A 23,292-nucleotide genomic window follows, 5' to 3' on the forward strand; every position below is an offset into this window, starting at 1 on the left:
AAAAAAAAAAAAAGCAGTACAGATGAAGAACTAGATCTGCAAAAAAAATTAACTTAACTGAAAATGTGATTAATAAAATTAATCAGAGAACTTAACTGAAGATGAAGTGATTAGTGAAGTAAACCATCAAAAGGAAGTAACTAGCTTGAAGAAGAGGTCACAGGAGTCGATGTAAAGCACAAACAAACCCATATATTTAGCTGCATGGGACATGAAACATGCAGATCCTAGAAGAAATTTTGCAGAAGCACTGCAAAACATGCCAACAAAGACTTTTCTAAAGCTGAGAAAAGATAACAGATCTTTCATTTAAGAAACTATAATAATTACAATTCTAAAAATATATAGCAGTAGGCATATTCTGGTTTTGTTAAAGAAAAAACCTTCAAAGCATCCAGAAAATGATTAGCATAAATAAGTAAATAAATAATATATCTAAGAGAAAAAAGTGAAGTGTCAGTGAAAATGATGGAAGGCAGTAAAGCTATAATCAATATGGTTAAAGAACTCAGAGATGCCTCTTAATGCAGTGTGCTATGGTTAGTGAAGACACATTATTGTTCAAGCTGGGTATGAGCAACTGACTGCTTGCTCAGTTGTAGATGGGGCATCTTAGGACTTTCATGAAAAACACCTAGAAAATATAAGAAACAGAAAACTGCTGATCTGTCTTCCTGGTCACTCTCCAAAAACAGTACATACAATAAAAAGTAGATACTAAACTCGCCTATTTCAAGAACAGAGATTAAGATTTGAGCATCGTTTTATAGACATAATTTTTCATATCAAATTTCAGACCTGGAATCATTAAATATTCATAACTAAAGTACATTTAAAGTATCATACAAATAATTTCTACAAGGAACTGTATCCTAGTAGCAATAAATGATGATATAGTGATGCTAAATATTTACTGCTTTCCAACTGTCAGAACATATCTTTGCTGTATAGTTAGAAATTCACTCCTTATTCAATAAATGTGACTTAGAGTTATTCCCACAAAGAGGGTTTTTCCTACAGAACAAAAACTCTTTTTCTTCATACAAAACCAAAAAACACAGGCTGAGGCACCTTGGAGTTTAGTATAGCCTTCATTTTTGTTTTTGTTTTGTAAAATAAAATTGTTTAATCTGAATTCAGGTCTACAGACAAAACCCAGCCCATGTTGCTTATTTTCAGGAAATGTTTGGTTTAATTTAGCATCAATTGGGTAAAGTCTGTCCTACACTCAATCCTTTCTTGACACAAGAGACACTTCTCCCTATGCTGTACTCCTTATAATTGGGAAAGAAGTGACATATCATGCCCATCCTGTCTCCTTCAGTGAATCTTTCTTGTGTTTCTAAAAATCAAACATTCTGTCCTCCTCTGATTTCTTGAGCTCTTCTAGTAAAGACACTTTTGTACATGAATAGTTCTTTTAATGGATACGGAGAAAGGATGACTTGAAAGGGCTTTTTCTGCCACATTGTTCCAACCTAGACTTTCATATTGTGAATGTTTTGGGGGTGCATTTCTTTTATCAGCATCCTGTTTTGTTTTAAAACAAGAAAGAAGAATAGCAAAGTCAAGTGAATTTATGAAATACTCAGTAGCTAGTCCTACTACTGAGAAGCCATTCCATTAATATCTACCTAGAGTCAAATTGCACACACAGGTTAGTCAAAAGATGAGAAAAAAATTATTGTTAAAAAAGTTTAGGTAATTTTATGCTCTTAAAATAGGTTATACTTGAAAATAGTCTGAAAACATTTACTATTTTATTATTAAAACAGTTTTCAAGAAAAGCACTGTCTTACCTGCCGAAAAGACTGTCATGGACAACGTAGACAGAACATACACTGAGATCTATTAGCCCTTTTGGTTTTGTAGCTCGTTTTTCACTTTCAAAATAAATAAGTTGGGCATCACTGCCCTCTAAGATAAAATATAAGTTTTTCCAACGTTTTCCTTTGCCTGTTAAAAAATAGTATCTTTCCTTAGGAACTATGAAATCATATTTTCGGAATACAAAAATTGAATACAATTCATTCTAAGTTTAAGGAACAGATCAATCCATGTATAATTACAAAATGCCTCTAACATGTAGAAAAAACAATTGTTATTATTGCTTGTTTAATAAATTAATAAATGGTAGAGTTCACTAGAATATTTTAACTTTGTCTTCTGAAATTTCATTATAATAATGTTTAAAATTCTTGCTTGGTTTTTGTTGTTAAAATTCATGCCAATCTTTGTTGGCATGTTTTTGTCATGGTTTACCACCAACATCCACCTCAATAACTTAATATAAAACTAAGGTAGATTTATAAAATAAAATTTTAGTACTCTGAAGTGCAAGTGCCACAAGGAATTTCTCTAAGAAAACATAGGTGAGAGCCTGAAACAAAGTCAAGATTTAAATGGCATACTTCAAAAAATATAAGCTTGTTCTAAAACCTTGGTTAGATATGTGGATTTAATAAACTAAACTTAATTTTCAAACATTCTATGTACAAGCTCTGAACAAATACTTTTTACTAATAACCCATGACAAAACTGATGTCTTGTAGTAAGTTTTATATATATTTATTAAAATGCTACATTAAATCCCTACTCTTAAGAGTTTACTTACCCTTCTTCAGAAGATAACCTTTTTTAACAATATTTTTATAAAAAGCATCCTTTGTTTTACGACGAATTGTATTATAGATTTCCTTCCCATCCACAGTGTCATTGAGTACTTGTCCTTGATCCTGAATTATAAAAACCATTAAAATCATTTATGAAAATATATCAAATTAATAATTAAAAACAAGGTTAAACATTTCTAATACTAAAATCAAAATATAAGTCTTTCAAAGAAATTCTCAGAAAGGTTTATCATTTCTTAAGAACAATGTCTCATGGACAAATGCTATTTCAAACCTCATTCAGCTTATACTTTATGGCAAATGATACAGTTTTGATCTACTTATCTAAGAATTAACTGGCAAATCAGGAGGCAATGTTAATTAAAGCAAAGTCATGTTTGGGAATGTTCTTTAATTATGAGAAACACCATGTATGTAGAAAACTACCCACTTGACTCAGGACACATCCCATGTTAACCTTCAGTTCACCACACACATGATACAGCACATCCTTACAGCCATACTTGGTATTTATAAACTGTCTGATTTAAAATACTTTTCTTCCTACTACTTTAAAGCTTTCTTTTGTTTCACCACTTTGATGTCCACTTCTGAAACAAGAAAGCCTCACATCTTTTTTCACATTAAAGCACCATTTATTATAATCCTTACAAATTTCTTTTTCTTTAGGAATATGTAAAGCAAGATGACATTTTTTATAGTTCCTATATTCTATTTATATGTCAATGATGAAATGTTATACTTTGAACTCCATTTTTCCTCTATTTCCCTAGGTTTTTTTTTTTCTTTCTTTCTTTTTCTCTTTCTTTTTTTGGTTTTTTTTTTTGAGACAGGGTTTCTCTCTGTAGCCCTGGCTGTCCTGGAATTCACTCTGTAGACCAGGCTGGCCTCGAACTCAGGAATCCGCTTGCCTCTGCCTCCCAAGTGCTTGGATTAAAGGCGTGTCCCACCACTGCCTGGCTTCCCTAAGTTTTTTTATTGCTTAACTTTACTAAAACTAACAGGTTTTATAGATAGTTGACATTAATTGCTAAGTTGCCTAAAGAGTACTTCTCACAAATATAAATCATGATTTTCACAAATAGACTAATTTTCAAATATATTAAGGTATACAGAACTAAATTTTGGTATTCCCATTTCTTTATAGTAGTTCTTTTATTTTTGAAATATTACTATGTTATAGTATCTAGCCATTTGGGGAGACTTTGTATGTCTATTCAACTTCTTGTAAATATAGAACATTACGTTATTTTCATGATCACCTTTCTAAGACATTCTGCTATTTCATTTCTTTATTCTGCAGTTATGCCCAGGAACTAAAATGTTAAAAAACAAAAGCATTAATTACCTCCAATAAAGGTGGCAAACTGCTTACATGCTAAATTCAACCCATGATCTCTTTTACTTTGTTGCTGATTTGTAGTACTGTGGTTTGAACCTAGTGCACTCTGCATATGAAGCAAGTGCTAATGATAGTTATATCATCAGGTACCCCACCCCCAAACCCAGTCCTCTGTTTTTGTACAAAAGGTTTTAGTGAACCACAGATGATAATTAGTAATAACTAAATTTCCTGGTTTAATACAAATTTGTATTCATCAATGGTGATGGTCTTTGTATTAGCTGTAGAATGTGTCACACCTATCATTTAAGATATACCACATTCATGACTTCATGACTACAGAAGCCAAACTTCAATTCTATTACTCAATAACTAGGAAAACACCATTTAACACTTCAAATCAACAATCTACACTCATCACAGATCACTATGTTCGAATTAGAGAAAGTCAGTAAATATATGAAGTAAATTATGCAATAAAAGACGTAGACTGCTTTGCAAAGAAGTACCTGTCTCTAAGTCTCATAATGAAGCTATTTTTTGAGTAAACTGCATAACTAAAGAAAGGTAAGTAGATGTCTGAGAGAAAAGGTAGCTCAAAATCCAAAGGAGGCAAAGAGCCTAACATGTTTAAAAATCTTCAACAGGACCAGGCTCTGGTGGCATATGCAATTAATTCCAACTCTCCTGCAGAAGCAGGAGGATCTCTGTGAGCTCAAAGACAGCAGAGCAAGTTTCTAGGACAGCCAAGGAAACCCTGTCTCAACAAATAAAACAAATCCCAAACAGAGCTAAAATATGAATTCAGGTAACATGACATGAAGACAGTAAAAATAGGTATGTGGGTAACATTGAAATTCAAATATAGTTTCCTGTCTGCCATCAAAGATATTTTATCTTTTATTCTGAAATATTAAACATCTTGGATCCAACTCACATTTTAAATGTCTAACTCTTATGTCCTAGAGAGAAAAAGGCACACACAAAGAAATACATGAGCATTTTTTTGTGTTGTTTGGGTTCTAAACATATTTTGAAGTCAGAGCAAGAAGGATGTTCCCAACAGATAGTGAATGTTCCCAACACAATCGGGGAAAAAAACTAAGGATGACTCAGTGACGTGAGAAACAAACTTAGCCTTTCTCATTTAAGTTTTGTTATTTGTAAACTAGGCATGATTATAGCATTAACTTGACCAAATTGTTGGAATAATTAAATACTATATGCATAGAAAAATACCTAAAATGAAGTATTTTTATAATTTTTAATTTTTAAATACTTTTATTTATTTTGTCTGTTTAAGAACAAGAGGCTACTCACATGACACAGTGCACTTGTGGCGGTCAGAGGATAACTTGGAATCAGTTCTTTCCTTCCATTTATTAAGTGAGTGTCTGGGACTGAACTCAGGCAGTCAGGCTCAAAACACAGTACCTTACCACTGAGCTGCCTCATCAGCTGCTTTTCTTCTAGTGCCTTTTCCATGATGTACTAATTCTAGGACTGGCTTGTTTCTATTTTAGCTGATGTTACACAGAGGGGAGGGTTATTTTCTAATGGACTGCCAATTAAAAAACAAGTGTTTATGTGATGAGTCTTCAAGCTTCTGCTGAAACCAAGACTAACACAGTATACTATCACTAATTTAACTGCTTGTATAGAAATATATTTGTTTTATAATAACCATTTTTGAAACATTCAGAGAGTACCAACTTAAAGTTTCTTTGGTTTTTACAAGGACTTACTAAATATCTACTGACTTACTCGTTATCTAAAGTAACAGAAGTACAAAGTAAGAAATTCCCCTACAATTCATTTTCTAAAGGAATCTAAGCAATCAGTAGTTTTACATTTTATCTAGTTTTAGAAGGATGCTGATGCTTATATAACCATCAAAATTTATTTTGATGCATGCAACCATGAATGGAACTCCGTACTCAGAAAGTGACATCTGTTGAGAAAATGATTACAAACTGTTTTTGGTTTTGGGTTTTTTTGGGGGGCAGGGGCTTAAAAACCAATTCTTCAGACATCAAATAATTTTGAAAACAAGATGCCAATTATTGCAAGCAAAATAATACTAATAATGCTGACCTGCATTGGTACAGGTTCCTTAAGATAATAGCCTTCGACAATCTGTTCTTTCCGATAATGGTCTATGATGTCCCCAATACTGTTAAAATAAAATAATTAACTGTGTAAATCTCTTAGAATACACGTAAACCTTGTTACCAAAATTATCTATTCATAAGCAGTTTTTGAATACATATAATCTGAATATACTCATAAAATGAATTAACATAATACTCAAATTATAATAGAAAAACATGAATGTTACAAATACAGGTTTACAGGTTGAAATACATAAGTTAAAAGATTCTGGTTCACACGTATATCAAACATGCAATCGAACTCCATATTCAGAAAGTGATATCTGTTGAGAAAATGATTACAAACTGTTTTTGGCTTTGCGTTTTTTTGGGGGGGAGGTTTGGGCAGGGGGTTAAAAACCAATTCTTCAGACATAAAAGTGAAGAACAGAAATGATAAACTAAGAATTTTTTACATTAAATTACTCGACTTATATATTTGATTTTGCATAAAATTTCATTGTTGTAAAATAATATATGAATAGTTAAGTAAAAATAGAAGTTAAAGAATAAAAAGAAAAACTAATAGTTAATTCCCCCTGTACATTTGTTTCAATGGCATGGATTAGATGATTTTGATTAAAAAGTACCATTAATTTCTTCATATATTTGGAAAATATTACTGATGAAACTGAAAGTAACATGACACAATGTAGCACAAAGTTTAGGATGCCACCAAATTTTTTTTGTAATAAATAAAATTGTGTTCTGTAATTAATAGGTTCCATTAATTTCTAGAATTTGAAACTTTTATTGTATATACTGAGTGGATGAATATTTTTAAGCTTCCCAAGTAATAGATTTCCAACAAGGTTTTGTTAACCTGCCCCTTGATTTATTTTTTCCATAGTTCTTCAGTGACAGAATAACTGCAGTATTTTGTGTGTGTATCTGCAGTTCCAAGTATCTCTCCTATATTACAAAATTAATTTAAATTAAATATAATACTCAAAAGTAAAAATATAAAAATTGTAAAAGATAATTAAATACATGTACATACTAACAGATGGAAGAAGGCAAAATAAAACAGACAAAATACATTTTTAAGAGACTACGGGAAATAAAATTTGAAAATAGGATAAATCTAAAACTATTTAAAGAAAAATGAAAATCATAAAAAAATTGAAGCAGCTAGATACCACCACAAAGATGACTGTGTTTTTAAGTAAAATGTATCATTTACCTATGAAAATTAATAAAGGCCAAAGTCTTTTGTATGCAAGAGAAGGTAGACATAATCATGGTAAATGCAGACATGGAAATTTAACAGTGAAACCCAATAATTTGTATAATTAGTATGTTTTAAATATATAAATGATCTTCAGTAAGATAATTTGAAATTAAAATTTTAAAAGCTTGAATGGAAGCACCCTGTGTAGGTAGATAAAGCTGTTCTCCAAAGCTGCAGATTATTAGAAGAAAATTACAGTGCCAAGGGTGGGAGGGGGCCTACTTTTTTTAAAGTCTCCAAAACAATATAAGCAATTACATTTATTATTATTGATCATGAGAAATATATGGTTTTCTGAAACCAGCATAGCTGAAAAACTGAGAAATAAAGTGTAAACAACGTTATAAGCTTCTTCTCTGTGTGGCTCGCACAGGTCTAGAAATTGCTATGCAAGTAGCTGAGAACTGTCACCAAGTTTCATTTGTGGACCCGCTGTGCTATATTCCCAACCTACCAAGCAAGATATGTCCACTGGCATATGACTATTATAGGGTTAGCCAACAATTTTCTGAAGGGACCTGCAGACTGGTTCACAGGAGTAAACTCACATGTGGTACTATAAACCTGACCAAGCCCATGGCGGAAGCAAGTTATAGGCTCTAGCAAGGAAGAAGCTACAGCTGTTGTTTTGTGGACTGGCATAATGTAGCACACTCCTTTAAATCAGCACTTGGCATGCAGAAGCAGGTGAATTATTGTGAGCTCAAGCAAGGTGAGCCAGGTCCATATATTACCAGGACAGTCTGGGTTACAGAATGAGATCCTGTCTTAGAAACAAAACAACTTGCTTCTAAATAATGTGCTCATTCCCAGAGATTACTGCTGCTATCATATCAGCTTTGGCCAACGAAGCTTCTTTCACAGTGCACCAGTTACTGCTGAGACTCACAACACAAATATCTGTTGAATCTGCAGCTTAAACTTGATATCTTACCTCCCACCCCAAAATCAAGTGAAAGGAGCAAAATGAATGTAAGGAGCTGAATGAAAGGATGCAGTGTTGTAGGCTGCTGTCTTCCAGTTATGGCATGCATAGTATTGTATTCATGAACTCTTATCAAGTATTACTTGCACACCACTGTACAAGATTCAATCTCTAAACACTGCCATGGAAGAGGAAGGGCTCCTGAGGAGCTAACCCTCCCTGAGGATATATAGGCAATTAATAGTTGCTACAGAAAAGATATTTTCTTCAGTTACTGTAGCCACTGGGGGTAGGGGGAGGCACTTATTTATAAAACAAGAAATTCCTAAAGCTACCATGCCATGTACATTATTTTAGTACATATTACATAAAACTATGCTCACCTCTTCCTAAGCCCTACTTCAACATCATCTTTTCTAACATTTCGTGGTATAATGATGTAGAAATTTTTTTTCTCTTCTTTAATGTATACACAGCACAGTAGATTTCACTAAATAATCAGTCAATAAATATCTGCTAAATCCCTCTCCTTTTCCCAAGTAGCTTTTCAAACCTGTAGCTCAAGTTGCTTCATGAAACAAAGCAAAAAGTCTAAGGGGAAAACAGAATACTAAAGTATGCCTGGCAAGCTGGATTCAAGGTGAAGATGTCTAAGCCTAGATTATAACATTAAAGGTAGCTTAGTACAATGAGATATGCAAATGTCTATAATTACATGTTTCATTTAATGTTTTCTTAACTGTCCACTGACCTTCTGATGAGCAAAAGATCTTATCATTGAATTTTTGTTTTCCAGATAATCAGCTGTTGAGGCTTTATGAATTTAAAATTCAAACTGGAACTTAGGGAATTCTAATTGAGATGGGGAATATTAGGACAGTATTGAGAAGTTAAGCAGATAAATGTATTTTTAAAATAGATCATACCAGCTTCCAGAAGAAGAAATAACACTATCAAGGTGAACAAATGTTTCACCTGGCTTTCCAGAATAATACTGCCACTCTATATTGCATGCCACTGTATTAATATAATCATTTTCCTAAGCAAGCAGTGAAACTCATTGTGAGTTTTGCAACAAAGTTTTCTAGGAGTGAAGAAGCAGAAACAAATCAAACACACAAAATGTATCAACTTGAGAAAATAATCCAGTAACATAATGACATTTGTAAAAAAATCAGATGACTCCTAGAGAGTTACATACAAATAGCTTGTACATATTTGATTAAACAACAAGACATTTGGGAGTTGAAAAGTTATTAACAATCATGTTTGACACTGTTTAAAGCATTCTCATAAAAGATTATTGCAATTATATCAGAAATTAAGGAAATCTGTATATTTTGATTCCAACTATTTTCACCACAAGCCGTCTCATGATTTACCTGTTATAATAGCGGCCTCCCATCATAAACTGGTTGTTAGGTGTTGGACAAATTTTAAATCGCTGAATATTTTCATTGGTCCGAAAATACAGGGAATAATCTCCAGGAGTATTATCTGAGGGCCTCACAAGAAAGCTGCAGACTTGTCCAACTGCAAAAATTAAGCTGTTAGTTTTATACTCTAATTATCAAATCAAAGAGAAAGTACATTAAGTAATTAGGAAGTACAATCACATGTAAAATTTTATCATAAAACTTCTACTATTTTATGTTTCCAACCACCCGTGTTACTCTCACTGTAACTTAATTAGTTTTACTTCATAAGCATATGGAACAGAAATTCTATACAGTAACTTCTGGAGTATATCTATACCCTTCCCTCTCTAAAAGAACTCTCCTGACAGTAACAGGAACCAAAACTGTTGCATCATCTGTTAATCTCCTAAAGATCTTGAAAAGTTAAATTAATTTTGCCTATTTTACCAGATTTCCAATTAATAACTTAATATACTTATATAAGAACTTACAAAGGCAAAGAAGTACCTGAGTATATTATTATAAGTCAATACACACACCTGATACTTTACTCACTAGGTATGATCCTGAGAAGGCATAGAGAAAGGATTATCTATAATTGACAAGGACTCCTTAAAACTATAATCTTTCCTTTGTGATTAAGTTCTGGTAACAGAAAGATCATGAACTGCCTCTTTTAAGAAAGCATAACCAACACAATTATCACATAATTCTTATATAAATCAGTAATTGTTTCAAACATCTAGCTTAGGCTCTTGCTATCAAGTAACTTGGTATTCAATACAAAACTAAAAAGTAAATCTTTTTATATTGGGTTTCCATGGTTCAAATTAATATATAAGTAAATTAAAAACTGCAAACTATGTGATTTAATGTAGGATTAAAAAAAAAAAAAACCTCTTGGTGATAATACTGATACCATCTGTTTCTTCTACAAATTTGTAACTGAGTATGTTTGTAAAATTCCAGGGGTAATGTTTTCACTCTTTCAAAAAGAGTATAATGAATGAACAAAAATAGACTCTAACGGGAGAAACTATGTTGAGGCTATTTTCATGTTTACACACCTAAAACAATACTGGATACTTCAAATACTTGGTGATTCCATATCTAAATTTAAACCTATCCCAAGAATTGACTAAAATAAATATTTCTGGTTCCACCTTGAAAACTGATGGCATAAAATACAAGAAAGCCAAAAAAATAATAAAACAAACAAATAAACAAAAAACAAAGAAAGCTGCTGGCATATGACTCTGGTTTAAATTTGACTTCTACTTCTACCATATAGTATTGTCATGTTTTAAATTATATTTTGGATCTACTTAATGCTGGTTATTAAATCTATTAAGCACTTCAAAAGCTACCTCAAATCCTATGAGAGAAAATCATTGATTTAAAATGTAATACTTTATATCTTTAAACAACTGAGATCACATATTTAACAATTAGTAGTTTATTTACTGTAATTGCCTATTTCCAGGTACCCTAGAAAATAGATGAATTACCAATTTTTCAAGAACCACAACATCTAAAATACACTAGTTGATTTTTGTTCCAAATCTTTGCTAGAGATTGTTTACTAATAAATTTACCTAGCAATGAACAATTAATAATAAAACTGAAATAACATAGCTGGTAATCTCAACCTTCCTAATGCTCCGACCCTTTAATATAGTCCCCATTGTTGTAGTGACCTGCAACTATAAAATTATTTTTGCTGCTACTTCATAACTATAATATCATTATTGATGTGAATTTTAATATAAATATTTTTCGAGATAAAGGTTTCCGAAAGGGGTCACAACTCACAGGTTTAGAACCCCTGCTTTAAATTATAAACCCATAATATAAGTAAATTTAATTTATATTTTCCTGTAACAATCATAGTAATTGGAAATTAAATTTGAAATAAGGTTCAATTATGTAATTCCACCATGCAGACAAGAATGTATATTGACACATGCCTTTAATCCAACTCGGAAGCAGAGGCAAGTAAGTAGATCTGTGAGTTCAAGATCAACCTGGTCTATAAAGCGAATTCCAGGACAGCCAGGGCTGTTACACAGAGAAATCTTGTCTAAACATTAAAGAATATGTTATGTGTTCTTCTAAGTGTGTTATATGTAGAACAGACCTAATATACATAAAAAAGTGTATCACAAGATTGTAAGGTGTAAAATATGGGAAAACATGGACAGTGAATATAAAAGAAGAAAAATATACTTCACAAGAGTTTATAGTATATGTATATTTCAACTAAAAACAAAACCAGAAAATACCAACTTCTACTGCCAAGCATTGGAAAGAAATAGCAATATGCATGTATTATCAAATGCTAAAGAAAATTATAGTCCATTAGAAATGGTTGTTTCAATTTTATACTTTATAAAGATATTAAAGAATAAAAAGGTACCTGTCATTAATAAATTATATGCTTCTTGTTTGGAAATCTTCCCGTGGAACCATCTTAAAAGGAGAACAAATTAGACATTTAAATCAAAAGTCCACATGCTGCTGCTTTCAAATACTCAAAGGTAACCAAGCTGATGAAACAAATATCAAGGAAATACTCAAATTTTCATTTGTTACATTTCTGTTGTATTTTGCAAACTTACTGTGCTTTATCTCAACAAAGTACGGAAACACCAGGAACTGTCAAGTATATACTACAATAACTGTATTAATTACATATTTTTAAGAGCAATGGTTTTAGTTCTAGTAGTAGCTGTCCACATGCTTTTAACATAGCTCAATTTTTCTTTGAATGGCTTGGGAGGGATAGAGAAAATTATACAAGGCAAAAATTATACAAGGCCTCTAAATGTTTTCTCATGTTTCCTTCAAAAATAATTGTCTTTTAACATACGATCTCGCCTAGTAAAATTAAAATGTAAACACAAGAACAAGTACATACCAGCGGAAAGAACTATTCTTAATTCTGAGCTAAGAATGTATCAAATTGTACTGGTAAAATATTTTATAATCTGTATTCCTTACATATGCCTAAGACTTGCCACATTTCTCCATTATTCCCCAAATACCCTAACACATACCCATCAATGTACTTACTGTATTTTTACATGGTATTTAGTTCTTCAGTTTGTGTTGTTTGTGTTTTATTTTGTTTTGTTTTGTTTTTCCTCTAACCAGAATCTGGACTTCTTAAGAGCAAGGCCTGTTACCTCGAGTACAAATCATGTAATTGAATATATAAATTTTATATAACTCTGGGAAATCATATTACCTGTTTGCCTCAAGGCTCAAAATATTATTCACCTTTGTTCTTTTTTAAACTGTACTCTTTGGGATTTTATTTTTACTAACTAGAAAACTGTAGGGTTAGTATTGGATACTGTCTAGCTAAGTTTTCTACAATGTGGAAATCCACTCTAAAATGTGTAGTAAATGGTAATTTAACCTTTACTTGAATGCAGTATGTAGCCCCATACATTTTAAAGCATTCTGGACTGTATAGTTCATTTGTTTCTCATTATTTACATCTATTCTGAGAACATAGGAAATCTGAGTTAATGATTACTTTTTCATTTACTTGAAAATTAAGTTGTATTTTAACATTCCCTAGTAATAGAATGGATAATTTGAAGCAGAATGAATGACCTCTAAGCCTGTAGCATTGTATCTTAGAGCACTTAGGCTTTTAGTCTTGTTGTATATGTACTTTACAGCAGGCAGTTAACTCATTACTACAAATCACTGTACACCTTAAAAAGACGAAGAAGATGAAGAAGACATAGCACAGTGGTAGAGAAGTGTTCTGAGATTACCAGCAAGAGAAAATGAGATTTAATGTAAATAAGAGGAAAACTGTTAGAAGTCAGAGAATAATTTGTTGGGTCCTGCAGATTAAATTTAGGTCATCAGATCTGACAGTAAATGTTTCTACCGGCTGAACCACCTCACCTGCCCCATGAAATCTCATCCAGCACACACTAACTAGTTTTCTACTTCTCAAAATCTGTAATATTAAGCAATGGCACTCAAAAAACTTTCTAGTTTTCTACTTCTCAAAATCTGTAATACTAAGCAATGAATGACAATTACCATTTGCTACCACTCAGGCTACTGTCTTCTGACAAGAGGGAAAGAAATTATTCTTTGTACTGTGATCTCTGTCAAGAGGTTATATAATACAAAACAGTATTATTGTGTTTGGAAAATATATAAAATATGTAACATGTACACACACATAATACAATCTGCTTTTGTTATGAATTTGATGTTCTTTAAGCATTAACTAGCATTTGAAACTGCTGATACAGACTTCAAGCAGTACCAACTAGGTATAGTTAAGAGTAATGGGAGTCACTTGTATCTGTATGGAGTAATATAAAAATATACTCATTAACATATTCTATTAAGACAGGAAACTAAGAGAACTACATATAGAATATTCAGATTAATGTATTTATTTTCTTAATGGCTAGATAACAAAACAAAACATCTGAGGCAAGGTTTAAATTCCATCTGTTAATGCTGACAGCTTGGTTAGGAGAAAATGTGAAAAAACTAACAGGTGAATATTCTATTGAAATAATATGAACAGAACAGGATTAAAGGTTTAAGATTTTAAAAGGAATCTCATACACATAAAAGGTTATTTAAAAGGACCTTGTATACTTATACTAAAATTTTGTTATCTCACATATCCATGATAAAAACTGAATTTAAAAGTTCATTAAAAATAATAAATACGGTAATCAGTAAGAAAATGAAGAGGAAATATGAGCTCATTATGATTCAAACATAATGTTTACCAGAAAGTCTTAGTTTGGTGATATGAAAGTTGGATATAGGTATGGGCCAAAGTTTGCTTAAAATTCTTACTAAAAAGAATTTAGTACTAGCTCCTTAAGAAATACTTACATATCAGTTATGTTAACCAAATTTTTAAAAAAATGTCAATCTAGCCAGGCAGTGGTGGCGCATGCCTTTAATCCCAGCACTTGGGAGGCAGAGGCAGGCGGATTTCTGAGTTTGAGGCCAGCCTAGTCTACAGAGTGAGTTCCAGGATAGCCAGGGCTACATAGAGAAACCCTATCTCGGAGGGGAAAAAAAATTGTCAATCTAAAAGTCATCAAGTATGTTGACTATTTTCTAATTTACATTATTTTTTCCTTTTTATAATTAATAAAAACTCACATTTTGCCTTCGTGGGGATCTTCTTCCCGGCCCTAAAGAAAAGACATTAAGACAGCATTTTATAAAATTAAATCCTAATATAATTTCATGATAATTCCTAAGAATCTTTCTCCAAGTCTTTCATAGTATACGTTTCAAGAATTGCACTCTATAATTCTGTTCTTTTCTCACCTTTCTATGTTGCCACTAGTTTAAATCAGACCCTTCTCTTTTTATAAACTACTAAAATAGCCCAACTATAGTATAATTATTGCTGTGCCCTATTCCAACCTCTCTAAATTCATTAGTTTCCATTGTAAATGTGCACTTAAGAGTAAACCAATCAAATGAACACAAAATTTTTAAGCCAAATGTTTACTACCCTCTCTCTTCCCTACAAATTTCTCTATTTACAACCAACACCCTTAACCATGGGTCTCAAATGCTCATATGCATTTCCTGCCTCATCCTTCTCACTTTCTAGGTGTCACACCTAACTATCCATTTGCTGATCCACCTCATATTCCTACTCTAGTTTGCCTTCTGTTGTGATTGTTGCTATCAAATGTCCTTTCAACTCACCACTACCTACCTATTTTTAAAAAGCAAACTAGGTAAACTACCTCAAATGCTGCCTCCTCACAGTGAAACATTTTGACCCTAAAAAGTGAGCACTTTCTTTCCTGTGGAATACAACATGCATCCTCTTTTTTTTTTAATCATATTTTAAACTTAATTTTACTATAGTCTGTATTTCAGGGTTATTTGTTGTCTTGTTTGTTGTTTTTGTTTTATTTTATTTTTGAGACCATGTCTCTATATGTAATCCTGTCTATCCTGGAACTCACTCTGTAGACCTGGCTGACTCCAACTTACAGAGATCCACTTGTCTCTGCCTCCCCAGTGCTGGAATTAAAGGTGTATGCCACTATGTACAGCTGTACTCCAGGTTTTAAAGCTATTCTAACATTAATGTTACTCATTCTACAATAAAGATAATCTTAAAAGTCTAAGCCATTTTTATGAACATCACTACCACCCTAAACACAGTATACATTCATAGTCTTCACTGAATATCTGTTGAATTCTAGTCCTAACAGTTTACACTGAGTTTTCAATGAACAGACAATGAAAGAAAAAAATCAAATATACTAACTCTACAAAGACTTCTCTTAATTAGGTCTTCACTAAGTATTTAATCAGACTAAAATCAAACATTCAATGACCGTAGAATTCAAATGAATGTATAATAGGCAAAAGGAAGTCTAACATAAACAGAACCTAAAAATGTATAGGAAAACTAACATATTTATAAGATGCTTAAGTCTGATTGTTCCTGTCTGTATACCTCTTCCAATGTAGAATTCGGAATGCTGTTTAAAGAGCTGATAGTTATAATCCTAGATCTTGCACTATGTTTGTGACTATGAATACAGGATATATTACATATAATTTCCATAACTCCTTCCAATTTTCCTTTCACATGTTTTATGCATGTGAATCAAGATCTAGTTGCCAGAATAAGCAAACAAAACAATAACAAAACAAATTACTCTACCATCTTCCACACAGGGCACAGTTCTGAGGTCCCATAAAAGATCAAAGAAAGCCATTCTATCCTATCACACAAATCTAAGAGGAAAATTTAAATTCCAAAATTATAATGTTTAATACATTTTGGTGGTGTTCAATACTGTCTTTAAAGAATGAATGTAGTTTGAGTGCTAATTTGCACGAATTGGCTAATTTGCATCTAAAAATATATTGATGATTTATATTACATACTAAGATAAATAATAATGTATAATATGATAGCAAAGAAAACAAGGGAAATATTCAAATTGTAGAACTTTAGGGTTATTTATGAGTAACATAATTAAAAATTTCTAAGATTATTAGAATTATATACATACTTGAAAAACTATACCAAACATACAACTACTTAAAATTCTGAGTCAGATATACCTAATGAAGAAAAGAAGCACAAAAAAATTATTAAAATAAGTACAAGTGATAGTTTAGTTCAGAAATATAGAAGTACTTTGTACAAAGGCAGATATATATTATAATATACTAACATACTTTTTTATTTCTTTATAAATAATCATTTATTGACACCAAATACATCTTAAAATTTCTTTTCATTTATAAATTTAAGCATTTCACAAGAGGAAATTTTTTCTGCCTAATGACCGAGAAAACATTCTAAACTTTTGTAAAGAACTTAGGATCTGAAATTTAGAAGAACAAATGAAACTTACCACCTCTTCCACTAGGTCTTCAACAATAAGGCCTTGCTCATCTGTTCTTAGATTTGTAACCCACATCCATCCATCTTCTAACTCATTGTGAACAATGAACATATCTCCTTTTAAAAAACTAAAATAGCAAATGCATTAAAAATGACATTTAAGTAGTTCTAAACCATTAGATATTATGATATTGGAAATATGCAAAAGCACTTAAAAAGACAAAGTTCTGTGCTGTCTAACATCTTTTTTTGTGAAACTAAAGACAGTTAATCTGAATCCTAATTTCATTTATGTACAATTTAGTTATAGGTTTGGTAAGGGAGTCTACTTTGCTGGATTGGATTCAAATTACAATTCCTCTATCTACTATCTTCTTTGCTATATTAGACTCAAATTAAAATTCCTTTAAATAATAAACAATTACATATGTATTATAAGTGGTTCCAGGAAAACTGAATTTTAAAGTTTTCAAGCATCAATGCTCTTTATTATACATATGATAGATATAATAAAAAGCAATATGCAGTTAAGATATATATCTTCTTTAGAAGGGGAAACAAAGTAGCTATTAATATTAATTACCATTTATAATTACATCTTATTTATTTCATTCAAATGCCTATTGTTTAATGAGTACAACATTCTTTGCCTAAAACTGGCACCCAGACATGTGTTAGAAGGCATCTATGCTTTTTTTCCTGCTATGTAGGACGTAACACAACTTAGTTTCCTCTTTACTACCTGGATGTTTTCAAGCTCTACACTATCAAGGGGGCTACAGTTGTGTGTATCATCAATATAAAATCATCAAGAATTCCTTGCAGTTTTCCTTGCAGCCAAACATTTTATAGTTAAGAAACAAGGGTTCTACTGAATGATTAAATAGTTTTTTAAAAAGAGAGAATTTGATTATGAAGTTTTATAAGTAACATATACAAAGCTATAATTCTCCCTGGTTACACAATATTCTTAAAATTTAAGATTATTCACTCATTATGTAAAATTAAGACAATTTTTTCAGCAAGATTTATAGCTGAGGCATAAAGTAATGGGAAATAAAAACAAGACAGACAGTCAGGCAGGCAGGCAGAAAGATAGATATAACATGTAGATTAGGTAGAGTAGGTAGGTAGGTAAATGGATGGGTGGATGATACATGATATAGCTCTTGAAGATACACAAATTATGAGAGAAATCTCTACTTTCTCAGAAATTTTTTTTTAATCTACTTTTTCTCTTGTAATTTTTACTGTGGCCACATTGATTCAAACCTTGAGAATAGAAAAGCCATCCTATGAGAAGACAACAGATCTAATATTAAACACAACTTTATATACCTATAATATTCTCTCAAATTCAAAAACTTTCCTAGTTTAAGAGCAAGAAAATTCATTGTCTAGCTCTTTCAAATGCTTATACATAAGAAACAGTATAAAATACATAAGAAACAGTATAATATACCTTATTTCATCAGTGTCTGGTACTTTTGTGTAGGGCAGAATGGCTCGTACACGCCTTCTATCTTCTACTGGCTGAAAACATGAAAAGTAATAATAATTAGGAGCTGGGTAGAGGCTTCATGTCTCCACAGCTAAATCTCCACTCTCACAAGCTTGAAAACCCAAACTGGACCCACAGAATCCACATAAAGTTGTGACCGGTATGGCAGCTGCCTGTAATGCCAGCCTTCAGGAAGAAGGAACACGGGATACCTAAGGTAAACTATCAAACCAAACTAACCAAATTAAAAAGCTGTGGTTTCATCTAGAGACTTTGCTTTAAGTAATCAAGTAGAGAGCAATCAAGAGTGACATCTCTTGTCAAATTCTAGCCACCATAAGTGGCTAGAATAAGTGTGCACATGCACTCCTTCCTTGACATAAATGCAAGCCTGTATACACAGTCACACATATATACAAACATCCATGCACACAAAAGAAGACTGTCTCTGTATTCAAGTCAAAAAAGATAAATTCACACAAAGCTTAAAGTCAATACAACTGCATATTATAAACTCCATAGAGTCACTGTAATCTTTACTGAGCATCTACATAGAACCTAGAAATGTTTCTGCTCTTTGATATTTTTAGAAAAATTGCTACACAAGTATATCACATTTTCTTCAGGTACTCTAAACAATCCTTAAATAAGCTACAGAGAACACAAATTAACCTATCTTTTATGATGTAAGACATTTTAACTTCTCGAGCAATTATTATGATAAACTATAAACACAAAATTATCTTTAAAAATCTAGTTACTTAAATACAAATATTAGTTTTGAAGGAAACTATCATTTTTTGTTTTAGCATAACTAGAATTAAAACAAATATTTATTAAATTATAACAGATGTAAGAAATTTGATAAGATTAAAATCCACCTGATTTTGTAAAATAAAAGCTGTGATATATCATTTAAGTTTTACTTACCTCTGGTGGTGCAACTGGATAGAGTAATTTTTCTCCTTTAAGTAAACAAGAAACGTGACTGTAATAACCTATTAGGTCTGAAAGTGAAGAAAAACGCCTTCCACCAATGTAGTAATCACCACACATAGCAATAATCCTATAGTAAAGGAAACAAAACAAACAAACAAAAACAAAAAATATAGTTTGGAAAGGATCTTAAAAGGCAGTCTTTTATATTCTCTTTCCTGAAAAGGATCATAATCTTCATAATCTTTTCCATTAACATAAATTCCTATATGTTTAAAAAAATTTATATCCCAGGAAGTTGAGTATGATTTTTAAATATTTATGAATTTGATGAAATATTTACAAGCCTCAATTATGTAACTGAATCAAATATTTGAACATTTACCCTCAGATATCTCTCTTCACTTTCTATTTTTAAGACTAAACAATTGTATTAGGACTTAACTATAAGTAGCTTACATGTCTCTTGAAATTTATGTCAACTGTACTAAAAATGTTGTATAAAAATTACGATCAAATATTACTAATGTGAAATTATATGTGTGAATTTATCACAACAATGACAGTACCCTTAAAACTTATTCTAAAATTTAAAGACACAAAGAGCATTTTATCAGTAAAACCTGGCTACAGATGATTTATATTTTATTTTCTCCCATAAAAGTGAAATAGAATATAGTATCAGTAAGTGAAATAGAATATAGTAATATCTGCAAACATATTTATATATGGATATGATACCTTACTTGAAATTGTACATACCTGTTTAATCTCATAGAAGTGAATATGTATAGAATTTCAAGATAGTGAGGCTTAAAAAAACTTGACAACCTCAATTTCCATACAGTATTTTCTGTTACTCTGTAGTCTCAATCTACACATCTTTCCTTTTAATTTTTACCTTTTTCAAAATGTGTATGTAGTAATATACTCATTAACTGTACATATATCTGAAAACTGCCATTGTAAAAACCAATATTATTACCTTTAAACAAAAAGTTTAAACATTTCAAGAGCATTTACTCTAAATCACTAATTAAATAACTTAATTGAAATAAAGTTTATTATACCAAAGTCATTCACTTTTGTAAAAGTGAATATATTTATACATATGTATCAGATTAAATACTAAGTGTCATATTAAATACCTTAAACTAGGAACAAAGACTTACCTAAAATGATTGACAACATTTGTCTGGCTAAGAAATGAAAGTACAAAGGACCCTGGCCTCCGATCACTCTCTCTTATAAGGTAGCTTCCAGATTTCCCTGCCTGCCTGAGGCGTTCTTCTGCTATAGTTCTATCAAGTTTTCCATGATACCACCTAGGGAAAAAACACAAATAATTTAAAATTAAAATATCACCATAAAATTTCTGTGCAGACAGAACACTCTGTCTTATAATAACAGTCTTATAGACTTCAGGTCTGTGAGAACACAACAGTCTAAGTTTTAAACAACCACATGCAACATTTGTATAGTCAATTTTACAATTCAATTTTAACTCCATTTTTCACCTCCTCTCAAATTCCCTAAAATCAATAATTCATTAAGTATTTAAGTTTGTTATACAAACACAAACTTTATAACTCATTGATGAATACTGTTCTAGGTTTACTTATATTTGCTCAAAACAGAAACAGTTTTTTTTTTTAAATTAAATCCTTTCCTAGAACATAAGAGCAAGATGAGTAATTAGAAATAATTTACAACTCTATATATTGAAATCCACTTGACATAACAAAATACTTGGAACCTTATAAAAAATAACATTTTATTTTATTTTAGTCTTACTACCCTGACAGGAAATCAGAGTAAAGTCTGCTATTCGAATTTCTTGTTTCAATAAAGAGCTGATCATCGCCCTGTGTTTTATGGCAGCTTACTTCATGACCATATACTTAAGCTCAACTGTTCTGACAGAGAAAACACAGGTTTTTATGTATAGAAATTCAACTGTCAGGGGACCTCTTGTTACCTGAATCTCATGGTTGTGAAACTGATATTACTTTAAAAGTTTTCTATAACATTAACATGCATTTCAAATCATCTTACATATACTTGTCTCTTCTAAAATTGCTTAATTTGCTAAAATGATAAATCCTATAAAACAAAAGATAGCACAAGCAACTTAAAGGCCACTGTGAAAGGGTTCCAGTCTTCCTCTTAGGCAAAGGAATGTTTGTTAGTATCACAAATAATGCTTGAACACACATACTTTCAATAAAAATGCATCATCCTGCTTCTGCTTATTAAAACTGAGCCTACTTTGAGATCCTATAAAGTATACTTCTATAAAGTCATTTAAATGCCTACAAATAAATATTACATTCTTATTTTAAACTGTACTACATATGGATATTAACCTACTTTTATCTCATTAAAAAAAATCTCAAAAGGGAAATCTTTATCTCACAAAGAAAGTTTTAAAACTGGACATAGTGTTTTATACATGTAACCTCAGTATTTGGGAGGTAGAGGCAGGAGAATCAAGATTCTCCTTGGCAAGTTCAAGGTCAGCTCAAAAAATATAAATTCCCTCATATCAACAAAAGGGAACTAAAAAGAGCAGTGTTTTGCTTAGGATTTCCAAAATAAAAATGAAAAGAAAAGGTAGAACTCATGCCCTAGGCCATGTACATGCCATACTTGACTACTGTTAGGATAAATTATCATTCCTAGTTCCTCCATCAATTTTATACACAAACCAGCTACTGGATCTTCTAATCTGAACAATTCAAACCAAGCAAATTGAAAATAATAATAATGAAAATCGCCTCATGCCTCACTCCGTCTCTCTCAAGAATATGGCTAAATCGTTTGGGTTGGTCTGGAACTCACACTGTAGTCCCAGAGTATCAGAATCTATAGGCATGGTTTAACCTTTCTAGATCTTTTTTTCTCTCTGCTGTATCTTCATCATTACTTGTCATTATTAACACCAATCCAATTCACTCACCAGTCCCCATGTCCCCACCACTTCCCAGTTAGTACCCTAACTTTTTAAATAACAGTTATTCAAGGTAGGGATGTGTAGCTCAGTGATAGAACAATTACCTAGATGTCCAAGGCCATGGGTTCAACTCTCAGCAACACAAGAAAAATTCAGAAATGAAATCATTAAATATAAAAATAAATCAAGAAGACAGAAAATAAAAAATATAAAGATGAAATGGGAGCATACAAAAATCCAAACATTTAAAAATGAGAAATTAAAGTCATAAAATGAGTTAATGAGATTAAGAAGAAATTAATCACATTTTTAAAAGCCAGATTACCTTGAAAATATGGTTAATAAAGAACAAAATCAAATAATAAAATACAAAAAAGAATAAATTATGGATGGTACATATCTACATACATGTAATAGTTTAATAGGATATCACCAAGTCTTGAGCTTTTAGATACTTGGTTTCCAGTTGGTAGCACTGTTTGGGGAGGTTTAGGAAGTGGGGCCTTGTTGGATCAGGTATGGTATTGGTTTTGAGAACTTAACAACTCTAGCCACGCCCAGTTTCTTCTCACTAGGTGAAGCTTAAAAATTCAATATGAGACCTCAGTTTCCTTCTGTGTCATCAGACCTTTGTTCCACTATCTAAGATTCAAACGCTCTCCAACCATAAGCCCAAATAAACTCTTCAATAAATTGCCTTGCTCATGGTGTTTTATCACAAGAATAAAAAAGAGGCTGGCGGTGGTGGCGCGTGCCTTTAAGCCTAGCACTTGGAAGGTAGAGGCAGGCGGATTTCTGAGTTCAAGGCCA

At 31.7% G+C, this 23,292-nt stretch overlaps 1 protein-coding gene across 2 annotated transcripts in view; it reads right to left on the reverse strand.

Moving 5' to 3' along the window:
- Nucleotides 1-23,292, reverse strand: part of Rasa1 (RAS p21 protein activator 1) — a 72,862-nt gene that overhangs the window by 17,586 nt on the left and 31,984 nt on the right. Inside the window, exons 1-11 of one of the 2 annotated variants that reach the window (XM_031360201.1) lie at nucleotides 22,891-23,136; nucleotides 20,702-20,854; nucleotides 19,524-19,659; nucleotides 18,555-18,625; nucleotides 17,103-17,220; nucleotides 14,863-14,894; nucleotides 12,116-12,168; nucleotides 9,664-9,814; nucleotides 6,070-6,148; nucleotides 2,615-2,735; nucleotides 1,800-1,956 (exon numbers count right to left, since the gene is read on the reverse strand). In XM_031360201.1, coding sequence (XP_031216061.1) covers nucleotides 1,800-1,956; nucleotides 2,615-2,735; nucleotides 6,070-6,148; nucleotides 9,664-9,814; nucleotides 12,116-12,168; nucleotides 14,863-14,894; nucleotides 17,103-17,220; nucleotides 18,555-18,625; nucleotides 19,524-19,659; nucleotides 20,702-20,854; nucleotides 22,891-22,892 — 1,073 coding nt within the window. In that variant the 5' untranslated portion in view covers nucleotides 22,893-23,136. Of the gene's footprint in view, nucleotides 1-1,799; nucleotides 1,957-2,614; nucleotides 2,736-6,069; nucleotides 6,149-9,663; nucleotides 9,815-12,115; nucleotides 12,169-14,862; nucleotides 14,895-17,102; nucleotides 17,221-18,554; nucleotides 18,626-19,523; nucleotides 19,660-20,701; nucleotides 20,855-22,890; nucleotides 23,137-23,292 lie in introns of those variants that run through there. The other variant, XM_031360200.1, reaches the window with a different exon arrangement.

Source organism: Mastomys coucha, unplaced genomic scaffold, assembly GCF_008632895.1.
Source record: "Mastomys coucha isolate ucsf_1 unplaced genomic scaffold, UCSF_Mcou_1 pScaffold8, whole genome shotgun sequence".
Lineage (NCBI taxonomy): Eukaryota > Metazoa > Chordata > Mammalia > Rodentia > Muridae > Mastomys > Mastomys coucha.